This window comes from Solanum lycopersicum, chromosome 3 (genome assembly GCF_036512215.1).
Source record: "Solanum lycopersicum chromosome 3, SLM_r2.1".
NCBI classification, from domain to species: Eukaryota; Viridiplantae; Streptophyta; class Magnoliopsida; order Solanales; family Solanaceae; genus Solanum; species Solanum lycopersicum.
Genome location: NC_090802.1, coordinates 20,960,017 through 20,980,677, shown reverse-complemented (window position 1 = coordinate 20,980,677; position 20,661 = coordinate 20,960,017). Strand labels below are relative to the sequence as shown.

The following is a 20,661-nucleotide window of genomic DNA, read 5'->3' as shown; positions in this document are numbered from 1 at the left end:
TCATTAACAATGAATTCTATGGTTTTACAAACTAAATCTGTTTTTGAAGGTGAAACTTACATTCAATTCTATCCAAATTTTTAACTAAGTGTCTCATTAGCCAACCATTCAACTTCATTCCAACCAAATTGTCAAAACTCCGTATCCTATTTTGAGTGAGAAAATCAAGACTAGATGTCAAATTTACAAATAGATCAGAATATGGGATGAAATTTAGATTTCATCTTGTTGCTTAGTAAGTAATATTTTATTGATGCATTGAGGGTATCTTAAAAATCTATAACATTTTAAAGCTAAAATAAATTAATGTCATTTCATTAATATGTTTTAAAATCGTCTCAATATTATTTTTTGTGAAAAAGCATAATGTTTATGGAGTTAATACGTCAGATGGTCACTCAACTATGCACTCTTCTCTCAGAAAGTCACTCAACTTTCAATTTTCACTCAAAAGTCACTCAACTATCCACTTCTTTCTCAGAAAGTCACTCAACTTTAAATTTTAACTCAAAAGTCACTCAACTATCCACTCTTTCCTCAAAAAGTCACTCAATTCTATTAAATTATTTTTTAATTAAAAATTGTTGATATAAATTATTTATTTAACAAATCAAAAATTTTTAAAAATAAATTAAACCATTTAGTGATCCACCCACCTAACCCAAACCATTAAAAAATATGATGACCCATTTTATTTTGTCTTTAATCCTAAATTAATCCCTCTCTATAAACCTTGAATTAGGATTAAAGACAAAATAAAATGGGTCATATCATATTTTTTAATAGGTCGAGTTAGGTGGGTGGATCGCTAAATGGTTAAAATGGTATTTTTATTTTTTAAAATTTTTTGATTTGTTATATAAATAATTAATATCAAGGAATTTTAATTAAAAAAATAATTTAATAGATTTTGTGACTTTTTGAGGAAAGAGTGGATAGTTGAGTGTTTTGAGTTAAAATTCAAAGTTGAGTGACTTTCTGAGAAAGATGTAGAGTAACCATATGAGGTATTATTATGTGTATATATATATATATATATGGAGGATAAAGAAAAAGTATATCTATTGAGTTCCACATGGCAGAATTCTATTGACAATCTTAAATTTCTTGTGGGGCAGGGATATGGAAGAAACTATCTAAACATGGGAATGGGATTTGGTACCTTAAGAAAAAGAAAAAGAAAAAAAAAACAAGAAGTGGGAAACGATGGCAGGGATTACTTGCTATGGTCTCTCTTCTCATAGGTAAGAAAAAAAAGTGATTGATTTGTATATATATAAGTTTCTCTATAAATTGATGTATTTTGTTGGTTTCAGCTTGTTGGGATTGGGATCAGAATCATGTAAATCTTTGTTAGTTGTGAAAGGAAAACAAAGAGGAAGAGGTTTTCAAATAAAAGCACAAGTTGAATTTGTAAATGCTGAGGAAGCCAAGAAACTTGTAGGTGTTGAGGGATATGCAGTAGTAGATGTACGTGACAAAACTCAATTCGAGAGAGCACATATCAAAAAGTGTTATCATGTACCACTCTTTATCGAAAACACAGATAATGACATAGGTAAGGTTTACTTGTTTGATTCGGCATGAAGTTTCAGAAAGAAAGATTGATTGATAATTTGATTTTGTTGTACAGGGACCATTGTAAAGAGACAGCTCCACAATAATTTTGCTGGTTTATTTTTTGGATTGCCATTTACTAAACCCAATCCTGAGTTTGTGCAATCTGTTAAATCTCAATTTTCTCCTCAAAGCAAGCTCTTACTCGTCTGTCAAGAGGGTCTAAGGTAAGTTTATCTTCAACCCAATTATGATAAATTAATGAAATTGTATACAATTTTATTACTAGTCTTTGGGAACATGTTGCATGTTTACCCCTTATCATTATTATATACAAATTCCATATATTTAAATAGGTAATGTTGAAATTCACAATAATGATTTTATTCATCAATAAAATTCACATTTCCATAAAATGTATGTGAAGCTACTTAAGATAATATAGTCAACAATGATATGAATCTTTGCTTGAAAAATTGATAAATGTATGTAAATCTCCTTTAACAAAATTTACAAAAACATGAAGAACATAATTCATATTTTAAATGTGAATAATTTAATGTCATTTATTATAATCTATTCAATTTAAAATTGTTTTAGTCTTCCCCTAACTAATCTAGAGATAAATGACATAGCAATATAGAAAAACTGTTTCAACGAACACTACTTTAATTCTAACTATCCCTCTCAAGTATGGATAGAAACTGTCGATTTGTCATCACAAGCCATCCCAAGTGATTTCAAAGAAGAAAATTTATAATAGAATACAGTTTTCAGGCAACAAATAAATTATGCATAATAATTAATACATATATTGGACTCTAAACTTGACTTCAAATTTTAACTTTGACCTTCAATTTTCATAATGTTCAAACATGCACTTTAACTATTCAACTTTTAAATAAATAAACACGTGAGTCCTACATGACACAATACACGTAAGACGCCATAGGACAAAAAATGATATGTAGGATGACATGTAGGACATGTGTGTCTATTTGTTCAACTTCATACAAGTTTAAGTGTCTACTTGTGCATACTCAAAGTTGAAGGACATAAATATAATTTGAAGCCAAGTTAAAGAGCATATTTATATATTTATCAATAAATTATATTGTAATTACTAAACAAAATGTAACATCACTAGTATATATGAAAAGAAAGTAATTAATTACATAGCATACCCAAAGAGAGAACATCTCTTAATATTTCCTGTTAAATTCTATTATAAGTCATAATGAACCATTCTTATCCCAACTCAACTTATCTAAGGGTTTTAGGTCGGAATCATAGGAATAACTCAACATTCAATCAAGTAGATTATTTAGCCTTCATATAGCACGATAATTTATATTAATCCTAAAAATCTTATACATAAAATACCTAATCTTTTAGAGAAACTAAAAATTCACGTGCTTCATATTTTGGCCTTAAATTCACCTCTAGTACTTAAGAAAACATATATTGAATACCTTTTCTATTCATCATCAAATTAAAAGTAGTATTTTTCTTCAAACATCATCTTCACCTATACATTTACAATAGTAATCGTTCCATCCCCTTTTTCATTTTTTTTATTTTCATTTTAGTCTCATCAAATACCACCATTTAAGAGTAAAATTTTCAAATACAAAAGACTTTCAAGGGAAGCAAAAGGAAAGGAAACAAAGGAAGATGACAATTTAGATCTTATATTTTTAAATTTTTCATTCCCGATGTCCTCTTCTTTTGTATGAAGAAAAATTTAAATGGAAGAAACAAAGATTAAGATGGTGGAGGTGATGGTGATGACGGTGGTTGTGGGTCGAGGGAGGTTGACGGAAGCTAGAAGGAAGGTGAGAGAAATAGGAATTGTACCGTTTATTCAATATTTTGATGAATAATTTTAAAAATAGATGATGAAGATATTATGATGTGTTGCTAACCTATGTTACATGAAATTAACACGTCATCTGTTTAAGGGTAAGTGAGCTATACACACAATAGAAGACATTTAATTGGTAAAGGATTAAGTAGAAAGATTGATAATATAAACTCACACAACTACAGAGGTTTGTTGTCATTAGACCATTTCGCCTATATCTATGGATGGATGATAACTTACCTTTTCCTCATCTCTTTAACTTGTGGTGATCATCGTTTTTCGTTTAAGGTCCGCAGCTGCTGCGGAGAGATTAGAGAGAGCAGGTTATGACAACATAGCGTGCATAACATCAGGTCTTCAGACCGTAAAACCTGGTAAAATTAACCTGACGTTAACACTTCAATTTAAGATACGTGGACTAGCTGAAAACTGAATATGATTGTGTTGTTTTTCAGGAACATTTGATTCCGTCGGTTCAAAGGAACTACAAGATGCTGGTAAAGCTGGTCTGGTTACCATACAGGGCAAGATTTCAGCAGTTCTTGGAACTGTGCTTATCTGTAAGTTATCTATATAAGAGTAGTTAGTACATCTTCAATACAATGCTTCCTAGCTCATAAGTGTTTACTCAAATTAATCAACATTATTGTAGGAGGCAACTTTTCTAGCAATAAATTTTTGTAGCTTGTAAAGTCTTTGAAAGAACCTCTCTACTGTTTGCATATGTTAATAGAATTATATGTTGTTGTATGTAGATAATGAATTGATGATCTGATAAAGGACTGACTGATCTTTCAGGTGCACTTCTATTTGTAACTTTCTTCCCTGATCAAGCAGAACAGATTCTTCAAATGGTTCCTTCAAGTAATTAACACTTACACTTTTGCTTGGCTTCACCAGTATCTGTGTAGAGAGAGAACTGTTTGATATTAGCATCATTCAGCTTTTACAGATGTCACATTTCACTATTATCTGATTGGTAAAACACACAGATTAATTAAATACTAAATGTTATTTCTTTGTGTTTCTTCCTATAAATTTTATATCAACTTCTATATATGGCGGAGAATATTAAAGATTAGAGTTTATATATAGTCTAATGCATTTGGTGAAAGTTGGTTTAGATAGTGGCTTAATTAGTGAAGGTATCAACAAGTAGCATGAGTAGGCGTAGCATGAACTTGAACCTAGTCATGTACATATGCAGAATCTACTACAACATGTTTTATACGAACATGAAACACTAAATAAACATTGTCACAATACATGCAACGCATGAAGTAAGTTTTGCTCCCAAGTGTATTGGCAATTGATCATTTATATATACTCTGTCTCCGTGGATGACCGAGTTACTTTCTTGATGATCATTGACTGGATGACGTCCGTACAAAAGGATGTAGAGATTCTGTCATTTGGATCACCGACCCAGTCTGCATATACATATTAGAGACAGCTGCATAGGATGTTATGTTCTGAAATCTGAACTCATTATTTCTTTGGGATACCATACAAGTTCTTTAACAACTTTACCATGCTCATTAGTCGGAACATGCATAAATTTCAACAACATGAAACACACATACACCCCAAATGAGTGTAGCAAGGATAGTATATATATGTACACGGGCATCATCGACTGACTAAGACTTGTTTATGTAACATATTAAAAAGTTAACAAATCAACAAACATGAAATGCAATAATTTCACTATCAATCATGTTTCGCTCTATAACCTAAAAATTCACAGGGGATTAGATTTATCTTTCTATCATCTTAGTTCAATCTCTAGTCATGTTTTTAACATTCCTTTTTTCGTTCAAGGGTTACCAATATCGTTACTAATAACTAACATCATCGCAATTACACACACGCCTTTCAATCGCCCACCAATTAGCAACAACAAATATATGGCCATATTCCGAACGTGTCAACATAAAAAAACACTAGACATATATATCACCAAAATAGATATAATATGTATCACATGAAATAGATAAATACTCAACTTAGCCAACATAGTATCCACAATAACGATTCAATTTCTCAAATAATCTGATTCCAATCGGTTCGTCCAAATATAATGACATACTTAAGACACAAGTACCTTCCTAGACTATCATCAAAATTTTATAGACATACCTTAACTAAACTAAGGTCCTATTACCCCTCTGAACTTTTTTTTTTTTGTAATTTTATACACATTTTTTACTTACGTGGCACACTTTGTGACTCCACGTAGTTGAGGTGTGTAGGAGATGTTTGGATGACACGTAACCCATAAAGGTTTACAAAAATCTTAAAACTTGGGTTCGGGATGGTAATAAGACCTTAGATTAGTTAAAGTCATGTGTAACTGATATTTTGGTCATATATGGTTCAAGAGATACTTGTATCTTATCTCATTATTTTATGCAATATCTATTTAATATTTAATATTTTCAGTCATTTATCTTTATATATATACATATATAAATTATATTATATAGAATATAGGGATCAAAAAGTTACAACAAAAAGAATTGGTTAAGACTTTAATTTAGTTAAATATGTGTCTGAGATTCATAGTCTAAGGGATAATTATGTGTTATAAGTAAAATAATGGAATAAAGTAGTACATTATATTTTTATGTAAAATTGTGAAGAGTTCAAAAAGACATAAAGCGACACCTAAAGTTGTCCCTATTGAAGAAGAAGGAAACTGACGATTGGAACATGTCCAACACAGCTGATTGACGTGTCTATAGCAAGTGTTGATGAAGAAGGAAGTTGACGATTGAATCATTATGGTACCTAGAACTTGTGTTTCGAAGGAGGTGATAAGTATCTCGTGGAACTAATGGATATGTGCGTGCATACAAAAAAAGAAGTAGCTTTGATGTGAAACCACGAACAACTTCCAATACTATATTAGAAGCAACTCCCTAATTCTATTAAATAAATATAATCACAACAGTAATAACACGGCAAAACATAACTACCTATGATCTTGCACCTGATAACTAAATTTAGGCTAGATTAATACCTAACATTTTAGATCGTTCAACTGGGAAAATTGAAAATCTATGAGTCTAAGTATGAAATTGGTAAGTTTGAAGAGAACAGAAAGAAGACTGAAGAAGACTTAACTGAGCAATCCTATTCTAAGTTGGAACACAAGAGACCTGATTCTTCTAGATTATTATATTAAAAGTACTGCAATTTGTAAGGAAAAAGAGAACAATGTTGTCTTATTAAGTAGATTATAGTTAAAAATTAATTTAGGTTTTGTACCATGGAGATACGGTTGGGAAACACAGACAAACACAAAAATATATATGGTAAAAGCACTGAAAATAAAATGGAAAATAATGACACCAAGAATTTTATGTGGAAACCCTTCTAAATAAGGGAAAAACCACGGGCCAAGAGGAGCAATTGATATCACGATAGTAACAAATTTTAACTGTGTAATCACGAATACAATACTCAAAGTGATTACTATACACTCAAAAAGAACAACACTCTTTTAGTTTCCACCATACTAAAATATCGTTCACACTCTATTTTTCTTCATAGACTATTTTTCTCGTATAGTCTATAGAATACCTCACTTTGCTCTCAAAATGGATTTTCTCTCTAACTTAATGTATTCTACAAATGAGCAAGAACTTTCTATTTATAGAAGGAAAAATCATGCCTATGTCACTAATGACATAGGTAAATATAACAAAGTCAAAAAAGGATTGCAAATCTTATTAATTTGTCAACCACCAAATCTTTTATTTTTAACTCTAATTACTATTCTTTTTTAACAACTACAATTAAATAGAAAAAGTTGACCAAAATATGAAATGGACTCAACAAATCTCTCCCTCCATTCCCATTCACTTGAAGAAGGTATCTTCATTTTCTTTAGAGAGAGTTCATATCCACAAGTTCTTTGCATAGCTCGAACATGTCTTTTCGTATCGTCATGGTCAACATATTTGCTGGATTTTCACTTGTGTTGATCTTTTTTATCTGAAATGATTCACTCTCCACTTCCTCACGAATCCAATGATATCTGACGTTGATGTGTTTTATTCTTTCATGGTACATAGAGTTCTTGCTCAAGTCTATTGCACTCTAGCTGACACAATAGACAATATACTCCATCCGATGCAAACCAAGCTCTTGAAGAAATTGTATTAGCCATATCATTTCCTTGATGGCTTCAATAGCCTCAATATACTCAGCTTCAGGTTGTAGATATTACAACACACTTCTGCAACTTCGACTCCATGATATAGCTCCCCATGAAAAAGCAAACAAATATTCAGTAGTGGATTTTCTGTTATCAAGGTCACCTGCCATATCAGAATATAGTCTTTCAAGATTGGATTTGATGATCCAAAACACAAACATTCATCTGAGCTTCCTCTAAGATACATGAGTATACACTTCGCAGCTTCCCAATGCTTTTTTCTTGAATTTTTGAGAAATCGGTTGACAATACCAACTGCGTAAGCAATATCATGTCTAGTGCATACCATTGCATACATTAGACTTCAAACGACGGACGAATATGAAACTTTGGTCATGCTCTTTTTTTCCTCCCTAGTTGTAGGACACATCTTCTTTCTCAACTTCATATGACCAGCAAGAGGTGTGCTAACAAGCTTAGCATTCTTCATATTGAAGAGTTCTAGTACACGTTCAATGTACTTCTTCTAGAACAAATAAATCTTTCTTTCATCTCTGAGACGAGTAATTCTCATGCCTAAAATTTGTTTGACATTATCCAAGTCTTTCATTGCAAAGACTTGCACAACTCTTTCTTCAACTCGTCAATCTTGAAAGTATTCTTTCCCACAATCAACATATCATCCTCATAAAATAAGAGGATGATAAAATCATTGTCAGAAATTTTTTGTACAAATACCCAATGATATGAAGAAGTCTTCTTATAACATTCTTCCTTCATAAAAAATTCAAATTTCTTATACATCTGTCTAGGAGCTGACTTTAGGCCATATAGACTCTTTTTGAGTTTGCATTCAAAAATTTATTTACCTTCTACTTTGAAGCCCTCAGGTTGTTCCATATAAATCTCTTCTTCTAGGTCCCCATGAAGGAAAATTGTCTTCACATCCATCTACTCAATCTCTAAATTAAGAGTAGTAGCCAAACCTAGAACTGTGTGAATCGAAGACATTTCCATAACAAGAGAAAATATTTCATCAAAGTCAACACCCTTTCTTTTACTAAATCCCTCAACAACCAAACTTGCTTTGTACCTGGGCTTCAAGTTGTGCTCTTCAGCTTTAACTTTAAACACTCATTTAATCTTCAAAACTCTCATGTCTTTAGATAATTTTACCAACTCATAAGTGTGGTTCTCATGGAGAAACTTCATCTCATCTTGCGTGGTTTCAATCCATTGATCTTTGTGCTAATCTTCCATGGCCTCCTCATAACATCTAGATTATCCCCTGTCACTGAGTAACCCATACTCATTGGGTGAATAAAGGGAGGAAGGAACCCGCTGTCTTGTGGACCTCGTAAGCGAAATATTTGATTTATCCACAACTTCATGAACAACAAGATCATCAATAATAATATTATTGTTATTATCAACATCAACATATTGATTAGATACATGATTTTGGGCGTCATCATGATTATCAAGCCCAATAACATCATGCACATTTTGTGTGAGGAACTTTATCATGATGAACTATATCATCAAAACATGAAAAATCTACCTTCTCCACTTTGTCAGTATCTTCAATTGTTTGATTCTCCATGAAAATAATATCACAAATTTTTATAAGTTTCTTTTCAATTGGATCATATAGCCTATAACCAAATTCATCAAGGCCATATCCAATGAAGATGCACTGCCTTGTCTCAGAATATAGCTTTAACCTCTCATTTTTCGGCACATGTACAAAAGCTTTTCAACCACATGCTCTCAAATGGTCGTAGCGAACATCATTTCCGTACCAAACACTATTTGGTACATCACTTTGCCAAACAATAACAGGAGATAGATTAATATAATGTGCAACGGTCAATAAAGCCTCACTCCAAAATGAGTTTGACAACTTTGCTTCAGAAAGCAAACATCTAGCTCTTTCTATCAAGGTCCTGTTTATCCTCTCAGTCAAACCTTAAGATGAGGAGTCTTAGGAGGAGTCTTCTGGTGCTAATACCTTGATGCTTGCAGTATTCACCAAATGGTCCACAATATTTCACCATCATTATCAGTACAAATACATTTCAGTTTCTCTTTCAACTGAAACCTGAAACTGCTTGAAGAAACCTAACACTTGGTCTTTAGTTCTCAAGACATAGACCCAAAATTTTCTCGAGCAATCATCAATGAAAATGACAAAGTAGAGTGCACCACCCAATGTCTTTGTCTTCATTGAACCACATAAATCAGAGTGCACCAACTCAAGCAACTCTGTCTTTCTCGAAGAGGGGTAGGACTTAAAGGAAACTCTATTTCGGTTACCAGTCAAGCAGTGCTCACACTTTTCTAATTTAAAAATTTGACAATAATTTCTTCTTTGCTAGAATATTAAGTCCTTTCTCGCTGATGTGGTTAAGCCTCTTATGCCCTAATGTTGAAGAGCTATCCCTCTCAACCACATTCACCATATCAACACAAGTAGAAGTCATAGTCTAGTATAGACCACAATGTTTGTCACCACGAGCCACAACCAAGGAACCCTTAATGAGCTTCCATTTTCCATCACCATTGGTACTAACATATCCTTCATCATCCAAAACACCAATATAATTCAAATGCACACGAACATCAAGAGCATGTTTCATATTGTTCAAAACTAGTTTAGTTCCAACACTAGTCTCCAAACAAATTGTACCAATACCAACCACCCGGAAAACAATCTCATTACTCATACTCAATGTTCCAAAATCACTAGAAGTATATGAAGAGAAAAAATCTTTCCTTGATGTCACATGAGATGCGACTCTAGTGTCCACAACCTAGCTTGACTCATCACAAATAATATTTATCATGTCCACATCAAGGAAGGTAACAAGATCTTCGGTGGTGACGATGGCTACACAATTTTCATTGCCATTTTCTTTAGTTTACTCTTTATTTTTGTTCCCCTATTCAACTTCTTGTAGAACTTCTTTGTGTGTCATTTCATGACACAATGATATCACTCAATATCCTTAAGTATGCCTCTGTATTTGCTCTTATTTTGTTCTCTATATTGAGAATCACGAGTTTTGTTTCTTCTTCTAGGGCCAATTATCAGGATATCCGACGAAGAAGAGCCTTGAGTTTTTCTTCTCATCTCTTCGTACAAGACACTACTCTTGGTGGAATCCATAGAGATAACTTCATCAGGAGCAGAATTTGACAATGAAGAAATGTTACCCAAGCGTCTGGTAAGGAATCAAGTAGAAGCAAGCCTTGAATTTATTCATCAAATTTGATCCCCATAGCAGATAATTGGTTCATGATACTCTGAAAATTATTCAGATGGTCTCTCATCAGAGAACCATCATGATACTTTAAACTCAACATCTACTTTATTAAGAACATTTTGTTGTTGTCAAGTCTTCCGAGCATACAAACTTTCAAGATGCTCCCATAGGGTTCGAGCATGTGTGTTCCTAGAAATATGGTTCAACACATTATTGTCGACTCATTGCCTAATAAATTCATAAACCCGTTACAGTGGTAAATACTGGTTTATAAATTTTTTTAACATAAAACAAATCTTTCATTTTTCCCTTTCACATGGCATAATTAACACCATTCAAAGTAACAATTCCACTTGTGTTGGCTTCCATCGTTATCTCCAAAAAAATTGTTATCGCAAATCAAAGCAAATCTTTTCTGATGTGAAAGTTCAGACTGTGCTGCAACCACGGAGCATACTCAGATAAAACCTTAGTTATGATACCAGTTAGTTGGTAAAACACGGACAAACACAAAAATATATATGGTAAAAGCAATGGAAATAAAATGAAAAATTAAGGATACCAAAATTTTTACGTGGAAACCCTTCTAAATAAGAGAAAAACCACGGACCAAAAGGAGCAACTGATATCACTATAGTAAGGAATTTTACACTGTGTAGTCACGAATAATATTCAAAATGACTACTACACACTCAAAATGAACAACACTCTATGGTTTCCACCTCATTAAAATATCACTCACACTCTATTTTTTTCTTCAGACTATTTTTCTCGTATAATCTATGAAATACCTTATTGTGCTCTCAAAATGAATTTTCTATCTTACTTGGCGTATTCTACAACTGAACAAGAATGCTCTATTTATAGAAGGAGAAAACCATGTTTGTCACTAACGACATAGCTAAATATAACAAACTCAAAAAAGGGTTGCAAATTTTATCAATTTGCCAACTACCAAATCTTTTATTTTCAACTCTAATTACTATCATTTTTTAACAATTACTTGTAACAATTGAATAGCAAAAGTTGACCAAAATATGAGATGAATTCAACAGATACGTTGTCTATATACGGAGCTATTTGAGCAAAGACATGATAACATATACATAACAGAGGATTAGCGTCACCCGTTTGTCTTAATAGCTTTATTTCCAAGAAAGGACCAAAATAACGCAGCAAATACATCTTAGTTTAAAAAATCAGTTTCAAAGAAAGTAAAGTTGTCCTATATGAGCACAAGCATACAATTTTATACTTACGTCAATATAGTGGTTACCATATTTTCAACACACCAATATTGAGGAACATTTCATGTTCCATTCCTACTGATTAGTTCTTAACTACAAGTATATATGTTACAAAATAAAGAAAAAATTACCTTACAGGCAGATGTATTTTTTTATAATCTACAAAACTTTCTTGACTAATAACACTTTGAGTTTTCGTAGGTGATCTCATTCCAAATTCAAATAGACTTAAGCAACTTTTACATTCTAGTTTTGCTTTTATGACTGGAATTTCTTTTCCCATATGCTAAATCAAGGTTCAGATATTCTGTTGATTTTATTTCTCAAAGGTGAGTCCATAATTTTTATATTAGTAGTAGTCGAAACAACCTAAGCATGTCCAATCTCTACAAGATGGTTATACACATCATTTTTTGTCTCATACACGACACAACTCCCAAAACTCCTAAACGGTGAGCAACCTTGCCCTACGCCTTCTACCAAATTCATCTCTATATACACGAGTTCAAATCTCCAAAACAAAACTCTCCAGAGTGTATAAAGATTAATAATGGAGGGATTAGGAATTATGGAACCATTTGGTATAAAAATTAATAATGGAGGGATTAGTAATTATGAAATTAATAACGCAAGATTTAATAGTGCAACATGATTTATTTTTATCCAAAGTTTCTTCATTATTTCCCAACTCATCTTCTGTTTGGATTAAAACTTTTTTTAAAATTTTCAATTATTCCCTTGAATTAGTTGGGTAAGGTAAATAATTACACGATGAATATTATTTTTTATGGTCTTTTAACTAGCTTTGAGAAAAACAAATTTGTCATCATGTTTACCATTTTTCACTTAAATTATTTGAGGATGAATAATTTTATCTTAGTAAATCGATCACTTAGAAAATGTCAATTTTCAACTTATAAAAGATGTAAATCTAAAAAAATCACGAAACATCACCCTAAAAAAGTGCTTGTATGAACAACCACGAATTACGAAAAGACGAATATATCCCAATAAAGAAGATCAAATAGAAGGGTATATTCGTCTTTTCATGCCTTGTGTTGTTGATTAGCTCATAGGTGGAGCTTTGCAACTTCTTCACATGTACACATCTGTCCCAAATTGGGCGCTGAATACACTCCTACAAACAAAACAGCATTCTATTGTTAAATTTGTTTACTCGTGAGTCCTTTTGCTGGTTTGGTTTAGATTTCTTCTGTGTGTTTCAATTTTGCTGCTGCATCGGCATTCAGTGTCAGATCTGTTTGTCTGTGTGAGTTACGCTTGAAAAATCTTCTTATTTTGCCCCTTTTCAATCGATTTGCTGTTTTATTTGTGTCTTTAGTCTTCCATTTGAGTTGGACTGTGTCAATTGAGTATTGCTGTGGTATGATTACAGCTTTTCCCCTTTTTTCTTCTCCGGGATTACTTGTCAATGAACTGTTTATTGACAACAAGATGCACTTGAACAATTTTAATTAACCCTCTATATGTGCAAGCAACTGTGTTAATGAATTAGTGCGAGCTAACTTTTCCACATTTGTGATGCATCATGCTTCAGCTACAACTAATATATAGAAAAAATATGTTTGTGACATTTTTCGTACCATTTTTCTGGTTAAAGGATAACGAAAAATTCTGGCTTATACATTGAAATAAAGGAATTGATGCCTGATCAACGGCACCGGGTATGGTATACACAGGCAGGAGATCCAATTTGACCACTCTGACCAAATGAGCGAAATTTAAGAAGCTCATCTACCTCAATCTAGCATCTATTGAAGATGAAACAATATATATCTCGGCTATTCCTTCACTGTCATCTACAGTGAGTTAAAAGAATGGCAGGATTCTACTTTAAAATTGATAGTATCTGCAAATCACCCTTACTTTTGCCATTTTAATCAACTTCAATATCTACGTAATACAGAGGTCAATCAGTTACTTGTTTAATTTGTTTTTCTTCATGAATCTGATTTTATTACTCACCCAAATATAACCACTTTCCCATGACTTCTCCTCTGTCTACTTCATTTCGTTTGACCTCAATATCAGAAACATTGGTTATTTTACGCGGATCTATACAATGAAACATCAAGAACCATTTTTCTCGTTTCATGGCCAGTTATTACAATGTACCATGACTTGTTTTTGTTGTTATTTTGCTCACAGGTGCCATTTTGAGCTTGACTCACACATAACAGTGGTACGCTAACAGCCACGGTCTCGGAAATGTTGGCTGAAAAACTACTATCCATGACAGCTGAAAAAGTATATCGAATTGTCATTTTCAACGTGCACACATATATAAGCACTACAACTAAACAAGCTTCTCTCCGTACTTTCTCCTTACATTACATATGATTCTCGTCAATCGATGCTAGTTGCCTATATCAACTGCCAGTTTGCTCATAAGCTTTGCAGACTTTAGCTACAAATGCCAATTTTCCCAAAAGCTTGGCACTCTGATTGTCTCATCCTGGCTTGAAAAGAAGCCCTCAACATCTATGCTCCTCAGCTAGGAAATAACAAGCAAAAATTCGAACCACCCACTCATAGGAAGAAACAGTAACACACATTATACATTTTTAAACTACTGGTTCCATAATTTGTTTGTTCTCTTGCAATACCACATAGAAAAACCAAAGTTGGGTGCGGCCAAAATTCAATCACATGGTTTGACATGTATAGCTGGATTTGATTGCCCATACCGTCTTATAATCAACCGCCTCAATGAAGTTTCTCCCTTTTTTGTGCAAATGACAGCTCTATGTTTATGGTGTAGAATGTGCAGTTGTTTGTGAATTTGTTGTTGCTCCGTGTGCACGAGCTCCTTCAGAGAATTGTGCGGTGGTGACCGACGGAAATAAGTTGTGTTGCTGTCGCCGAAGGAAGAAATTACAAACATGGCGATACCACTAAGGGCAATGGGAGAGTTATTGAAGTACTGATTTAACAGCTGGAAGCTCTTAGAAAAGCTCTTACTCACTCTTCTTGTCCTGATTCAGCTTCTAATTACCAGCTCTCAACTTAGCTATTTCTAGTTATTTCTTCGTGACTTACCCTGACATTGACTATCGCAAGCTAACATACCTCTCTGCTGCAGATGTAAGTACAGAAAAACTTATTAAGAGTTGTTGTCCCCAGCACGGCCTCTACAAGTGCCTCATCCATGATGCGGCAATACTCGATGAAAAGGTACAGACTAGTATTTAACTTATATGCATCTACTTCATATTGTTGTATTTTCTCCTTCCGTCCCAAAGTAGTTGTGGCTTTTGGGGTTTCGACAGTCAATTTGACTTATATTTGGAGCTAAATTGGATTGGAATAATTTAATTTTTTGAAATTGAAATTTAGATATTCATAAGATATACATACAATACTATAAGTTGCAATTCAACTTATATCAATGTGGTGAAGACATATTTTTCAATTGTTGGTCAAAGTTCATATATTTCACAATCGAGAAGTGGATAGTGACGAGTATTTCGGGGTGTTGGGAGTAACTATCAAAGTATCTATATAAGCATATAATATAGAGTGTATACAAGTAAATATTTCAATAAAAATTAAGACAAATCCACCTAGTGATGGCACCGGTCAGATATTGACCTCTGCCTCGTATGTTAATGTTCAAAAAATGGATAAAAGGGATAAATGACCCCTCGAGAATAGGGTGTAAAGGAATGCCCATAAAGTTAAAGCATGTAATAAGTTTTTCTGGATACGTTTGGGATGGTAATTTTGTGTATTTCTTCAAATATTATTACGTGAAGGAAGGGAAATGACAATTTAACCTTTTGAAATAGAGGGTAATCCCTTTTACTCTTTAAGGTCTTAAAAAATGTATATATAATTACATGAATGCTCAAAGTATACTTTGACCACTAAATTTCAATAGACTCGTCCACTTTACGAAGTAACTAGCTATACAGAAGTAAGCAAAGCATAAAATATGAACTTCGGAGAGCTCCTTGCAATTACTGTATTGATTGCTCATATAAGCAAGTTCCCAAAAATTACGAAATGTATTAATCGAAAAAGTTTCTTTGGTATGGCTAGTCTAGTTCGGCAGTTGCATCTTATCCGATATGTATATCCATTTTGTTTCTTTTTTTGGGAGTCCTAGAACATCTAAGGTACTTGTTTCAAATAATGAAGATTCCAGTTAGCCATTGCATATGACACTTAATTTTCCTTTGGTAATAGGCGTAATTGCACATTTCATTGGCACTAGATTGGCAAACTGATTACAATAGTTCCTACGTGGCATTGTAATGGAAGAGACTTTGAATTTGACGTAAGTGAAGGAGTTCGTGACACACTGCAACAGGAGGAGAAGATTGAGTTCTACGGAGGAACGACAAAAGAACCAAAGGTTCTTGCAGACGTTATGGAGTCTATAATGGGGGTTGCATATTTGGATTGTGGCTTTGATGTGAATGATGTCTGGGTGGTCAGTTTCTTTTTTACTATTTAAGTTTGTTCTGGCAAATGATCTTATGAAAACGCTATTTTCCTTATCCTTTCTGGATTTAGAGTACCAATGTGTCAATCAACTATGCCTTAGTCCCAATTAGTTAGGTTGGCTATACGATTCTCTATATCTATTCCTCTGGATTTCTATTATAACTTGAAAATGTGATTATGTGGAATCAAAGAGTTGAATCTCGCAGGCCTATTGGCTTTGAGTAAGTGCTTCTAATTTACAGCCTCAACCTTAGTGTACAAGGGGTTTTAACTGTTATTTATCAAACCTTTTTTCATTTAAAGCTAGTTATGCTTGTAAACTTTGCATCAAATTGACTCAAGTCATACCCCTGTTTACTGGTTGGTGACTTTCGCTGCAATCTAAGTGATGTCTGAGTAGTAATTATGTATGCTTGTTCATTTGTAGAGGCAAAACTTTTTTCCTCTGGTAATGTTTTTAACATGATATTCTCTAATTGTTGAATGAAATGATTAAAAGGTATTCCTAAAACAAAATTTTCACTGTGATTTTTTTGGTAATTTATTGAAACTTCTCTTGAAATTAAATTTTGTGCTTGTCCTAAGAATGTCACTTTTAAGCACATGTAATTTTTTGCTAGCTTTTCTGGCACAATCTTATCTATGTAATAGAGTCCATGTTGGACATGGTTAGAAATTTGCACAATTTTAAGTTTGACACTTCAGATTAGTGCTTCCACATATAATATTTTACCTTGTAGAAAAAAGTAATGCACGTGTGTGAGTGAGAGGTCACTGTTTGAAATTTGAATTTGTTTTACATGAAGAATAATCTCATATTTGGGTCGTCTCATTAAAAATAAAATTGGGAAGGGAAGAATGATAGAAGTCCAGAATCGCATCATCGTAGAGAGCTATTTTAACTTAAACAATCATATTGGTTCTGATAAAACATACAAGCACCTATTAATAGTAATTTTTATGTTGGGTTAAGTCACAAAAACAACTAAGTTGAGGTTACATTTAAATGACGTAATATTTCTCCTCTTAGTGGCAATAATTTTCTATCGGGGTTAATATCTCCTCGAAAAGTAGGCTCCATCTGCTTCATTTACATACACCAACTACAAAATAGCACATCGAGGTTCTATTTTGGAGATTCCTTGTATATTTGATTCCAACTTTTATCCAAATCATTTTATTTCCTTTTTTCCATCTTAGATAAAGCAACCAAACATATACAATGAAACGACATAAATTGATTAGTTTCAATTATTGATTAAAAAACTTTGCAATGAGCTGAGTATAAATTTACAACGAGGGACGTGGCCTTCAACCTATGGGACAGTGTAGGAATAGCTCCCACACCCTTCCCAGCCTAAAGTTTCACAAACCTCTTTTATCATCCTAAGACTCTAAAAAATATGAAAAAAAACTAGGACTTATGAAAATATTTTTGAATTTTAGCCAACTGAGTTCCTCCGTAACACCAATTGAAACTTTGTTGTAAAAGGTCACTCAAATTCTTTCTTTTATTCCAATCTTTTAATGGTGCAGTGTGAAGCATAGGTCATTCATTATTACTGGAGAAATGTGTGGAGTGGTCCTTTAGCTTCACGTGCATCTGAGAGATGAGGTAAACTCTAGATTATAATGGAACACTACTCAAAGTACCTGTAGGAGTTCAACGATAGTACCAAATGAGTGCCACAACAAGGCGGTCAAATTCGGGTGAAGTTCCTTCTTCTAGAGAAGGGGAAAACAAAGGTCGTAAGTATATTCTAGGTAAATCTTATTCTATTTAACAGAATAACAAGATGATACTCAATCCAAAATGTTTAAGTAAACATCATAAGTGAGAAGAATAAAAACCTTGAAAATCTATAGAAGAGCGTTTTCACGATGATTAGGATTGCAGAGAACAAACTCAAGTTGTTCAGGATATTGAATTTTGTGATCCTTATTGGGTGGTGCTCCGGCGCTGAAAGAAAATGATGACATACCACCTCCTCTTTTGAAGCTGCTGACACCGATGGAGAAAGATTGAGGTAAGTCTTTCATTCTAAAGCCTCAATTGAATGTTTTTATCTTGTTTGTCCTTTCGCTTATCCTACTTGATTTTCTCTCATTTTTCTTTTGTTACCTAACTGTACAAAGACAAAAATCCACCTTGGATTATTTTGATAAATAAAATTTACCGTTTTATTTAAAACCGCGGCACCATCAATGACTAAAGCATGCCAATCACGTGTTAATGCTATATAGGAGCATTTCATAGTATTTTTCAAGATTGATTTGTTCTTTAGTTTTTCTCGAAATAAAACCAGGTGCATGTAAGGAAGCACAATACCTTTTGGAACCAGTTACACATAAGGACACACTCATTATGTCTAGAACTTTTCACAATTTTTGGTGCAGTTTGAGAAGAAAACACTAGAACTTTTGGATGTTGTAAGAATAGTTAGAGATGAGCTTCACTGGATTTAAATTTAAAAAAAAAAACAAAATAAACACTAGAATATATTTCACTAAATTGTCTTAGATATTTAAAGAATTAGTAATTTATAATATTAGTGGACCATATATTTATACGTGAATCTTCTAAAAATATATTAGCTTATTGGAATTGCTGATATTTTTCACTGACCGAAGTCGGGACCGGAGAAAAATATTATCTTACATAGTTTATTAATAATCGAGTATTAATTTGAAGAGACTTTATGTATCAACATTTCGTGTTCATAAGTGCATTGGTCTAAAGCAAGAATAATGTTTTCGACTTTTATATTGAAAAGAACATTAAGAAACATGTTAGATACGCTAGAGCATTTTCGAGCATATTTGTTTTAAGTGCATGAGTCTAAGCATGGGTAGGGCTACTGTTGATATGATGATATGTACAAATTACATTAGAAAATGACTAGTAAATTTTATTATGATTGCCCTCATTGATTATGTCAAATCTAATCTGGTTGATAGAAAACAATAGGAAAACTATCATTTTAATTAGATTTTATGCCAAAGAAATTAAAAAAAAAGAATATATCATTCATGATTCAACACAATCTCGCAAATCTTCCCTTTTTGTCTTCAATTACATTAGAAAATAACTTAAAATTTTCATTAATGATCCTCTTCGTTGATTATTAACAAATTCCATTATTAAAAAGTGTAGTTTCTTTATAATAGATCAAAGATCAAATCAAATCACAATTAATAGAAAAATAATATGAAAACTGTTATTTATTTTAATTAGGTTTTATTTCGAAAAATCTAAAGTCCAAATCAATCTTGAGAATAACTATGAAATGTTCCTAGTTGGCATTAACACATGTTTTGTTTATTGGTGGTGCCACAATTTTGAATAAAATGGTGAATTACATTTATCAAAATAATTCAGTGATGAATTTTGTCTTTTTCCGTTCAGGGAAAAAAAAGGAGAGAAACTAAAGTTGAGTAAGTGAAAGGACAAAAAAGATAATAACATTCAATTGAGGCTTTAGAATGATAAACTTACCTCGATCTTTCTCCGTCGGTGTTGGCAGCTTCGGAGGAGAAGGTGGTATGTCGTCAGTCTTGCAGTGCCGGAGCACCCCTGAATAAGGATCGCAAAATGTGATATGTTGAACAATTTGTGTTTGTTCTCTATGACCCTAATATTCGTGAAAACGCTCTTCTAAAGCTTTTCAGACTTATTTTTCTAACTTTGACATTTTGGATTGAGTATTATTTTGTTGTTCTGCTAAATAAAATTAAGATTTACCTAAATATGTTTATTACCTTTGTTTTCCTTTTTCAGAAAGAATGAATTGTTCCCCGATTTGACCCCCTTGTTATGACACTCATTTGGTACTATCGCTGCACTTTCACATATATTTTGAGTAGTGTTTCATTGCAATTCTAGAATTTATCTCATCTCTCATATGCACATGAAACTAAAGTACTACCACACTGGTTATCTACTGTACACCATTAAAAGTTCAAGAATAAAATGGAACATTTAAATGACCTTTTATCGAAAAGCTATCAAGAAAACATCTTCATGATTTCTCGATTGGGGTTATTGAAAATTCCAAATGCTTGAAATTGAAAATATCTCGTAGAAGTCCTAGCTTT

At 32.8% G+C, this 20,661-nt stretch overlaps 1 protein-coding gene and 2 long non-coding RNA genes across 4 annotated transcripts; all 3 read left to right on the top strand.

Moving 5' to 3' along the window:
- Nucleotides 1-1,084: 1,084 nt before the first annotated feature.
- LOC101266002 (rhodanese-like domain-containing protein 9, chloroplastic) lies at nucleotides 1,085-4,459 on the top strand. Of its 2 annotated transcripts, none has more exons than XM_004234713.5 (6): nucleotides 1,085-1,244; nucleotides 1,317-1,558; nucleotides 1,634-1,784; nucleotides 3,710-3,795; nucleotides 3,877-3,981; nucleotides 4,220-4,459. In XM_004234713.5, the coding sequence occupies exons 1-6, from the start codon at nucleotides 1,207-1,209 to the stop codon at nucleotides 4,291-4,293; spliced, it is 696 nt and encodes a 231-aa protein (XP_004234761.1). In that variant the 5' UTR covers nucleotides 1,085-1,206; the 3' UTR covers nucleotides 4,294-4,459. The 2 variants fall into 2 exon arrangements, with proteins under 2 accessions (XP_004234761.1, XP_010317865.1); XM_010319563.4 differs by having other exon boundaries at nucleotides 4,177-4,459.
- An 8,730-nt stretch (nucleotides 4,460-13,189) lies between these two features.
- On the top strand, nucleotides 13,190-16,791 carry LOC101266310 (uncharacterized). The gene is made up of 3 exons (XR_182534.5): nucleotides 13,190-13,366; nucleotides 14,266-15,291; nucleotides 16,306-16,791. It is a non-coding gene; the product is annotated as an uncharacterized lncRNA (long non-coding RNA).
- A 1,311-nt stretch (nucleotides 16,792-18,102) lies between these two features.
- LOC138347198 (uncharacterized) lies at nucleotides 18,103-20,324 on the top strand. Its single transcript, XR_011219910.1, has 2 exons — nucleotides 18,103-18,593; nucleotides 19,973-20,324. It is a non-coding gene; the product is annotated as an uncharacterized lncRNA (long non-coding RNA).
- The last annotated feature ends 337 nt before the right edge of the window (nucleotides 20,325-20,661 follow it).

Coding starts and splice junctions, on each gene's coding strand:
- LOC101266002 (XM_004234713.5), top strand. CDS start 1,207: ATGGCAGGGATTACTTGCTATGGTCTCTCTTCTCATAG. Junction 3,796..3,876: donor TCTTCAGACCGTAAAACCTG/GTAAAATTAACC, acceptor GTTGTTTTTCAG/GAACATTTGATTCCGTCGGT. Junction 3,982..4,219: donor TCTTGGAACTGTGCTTATCT/GTAAGTTATCTA, acceptor CTGATCTTTCAG/GTGCACTTCTATTTGTAACT.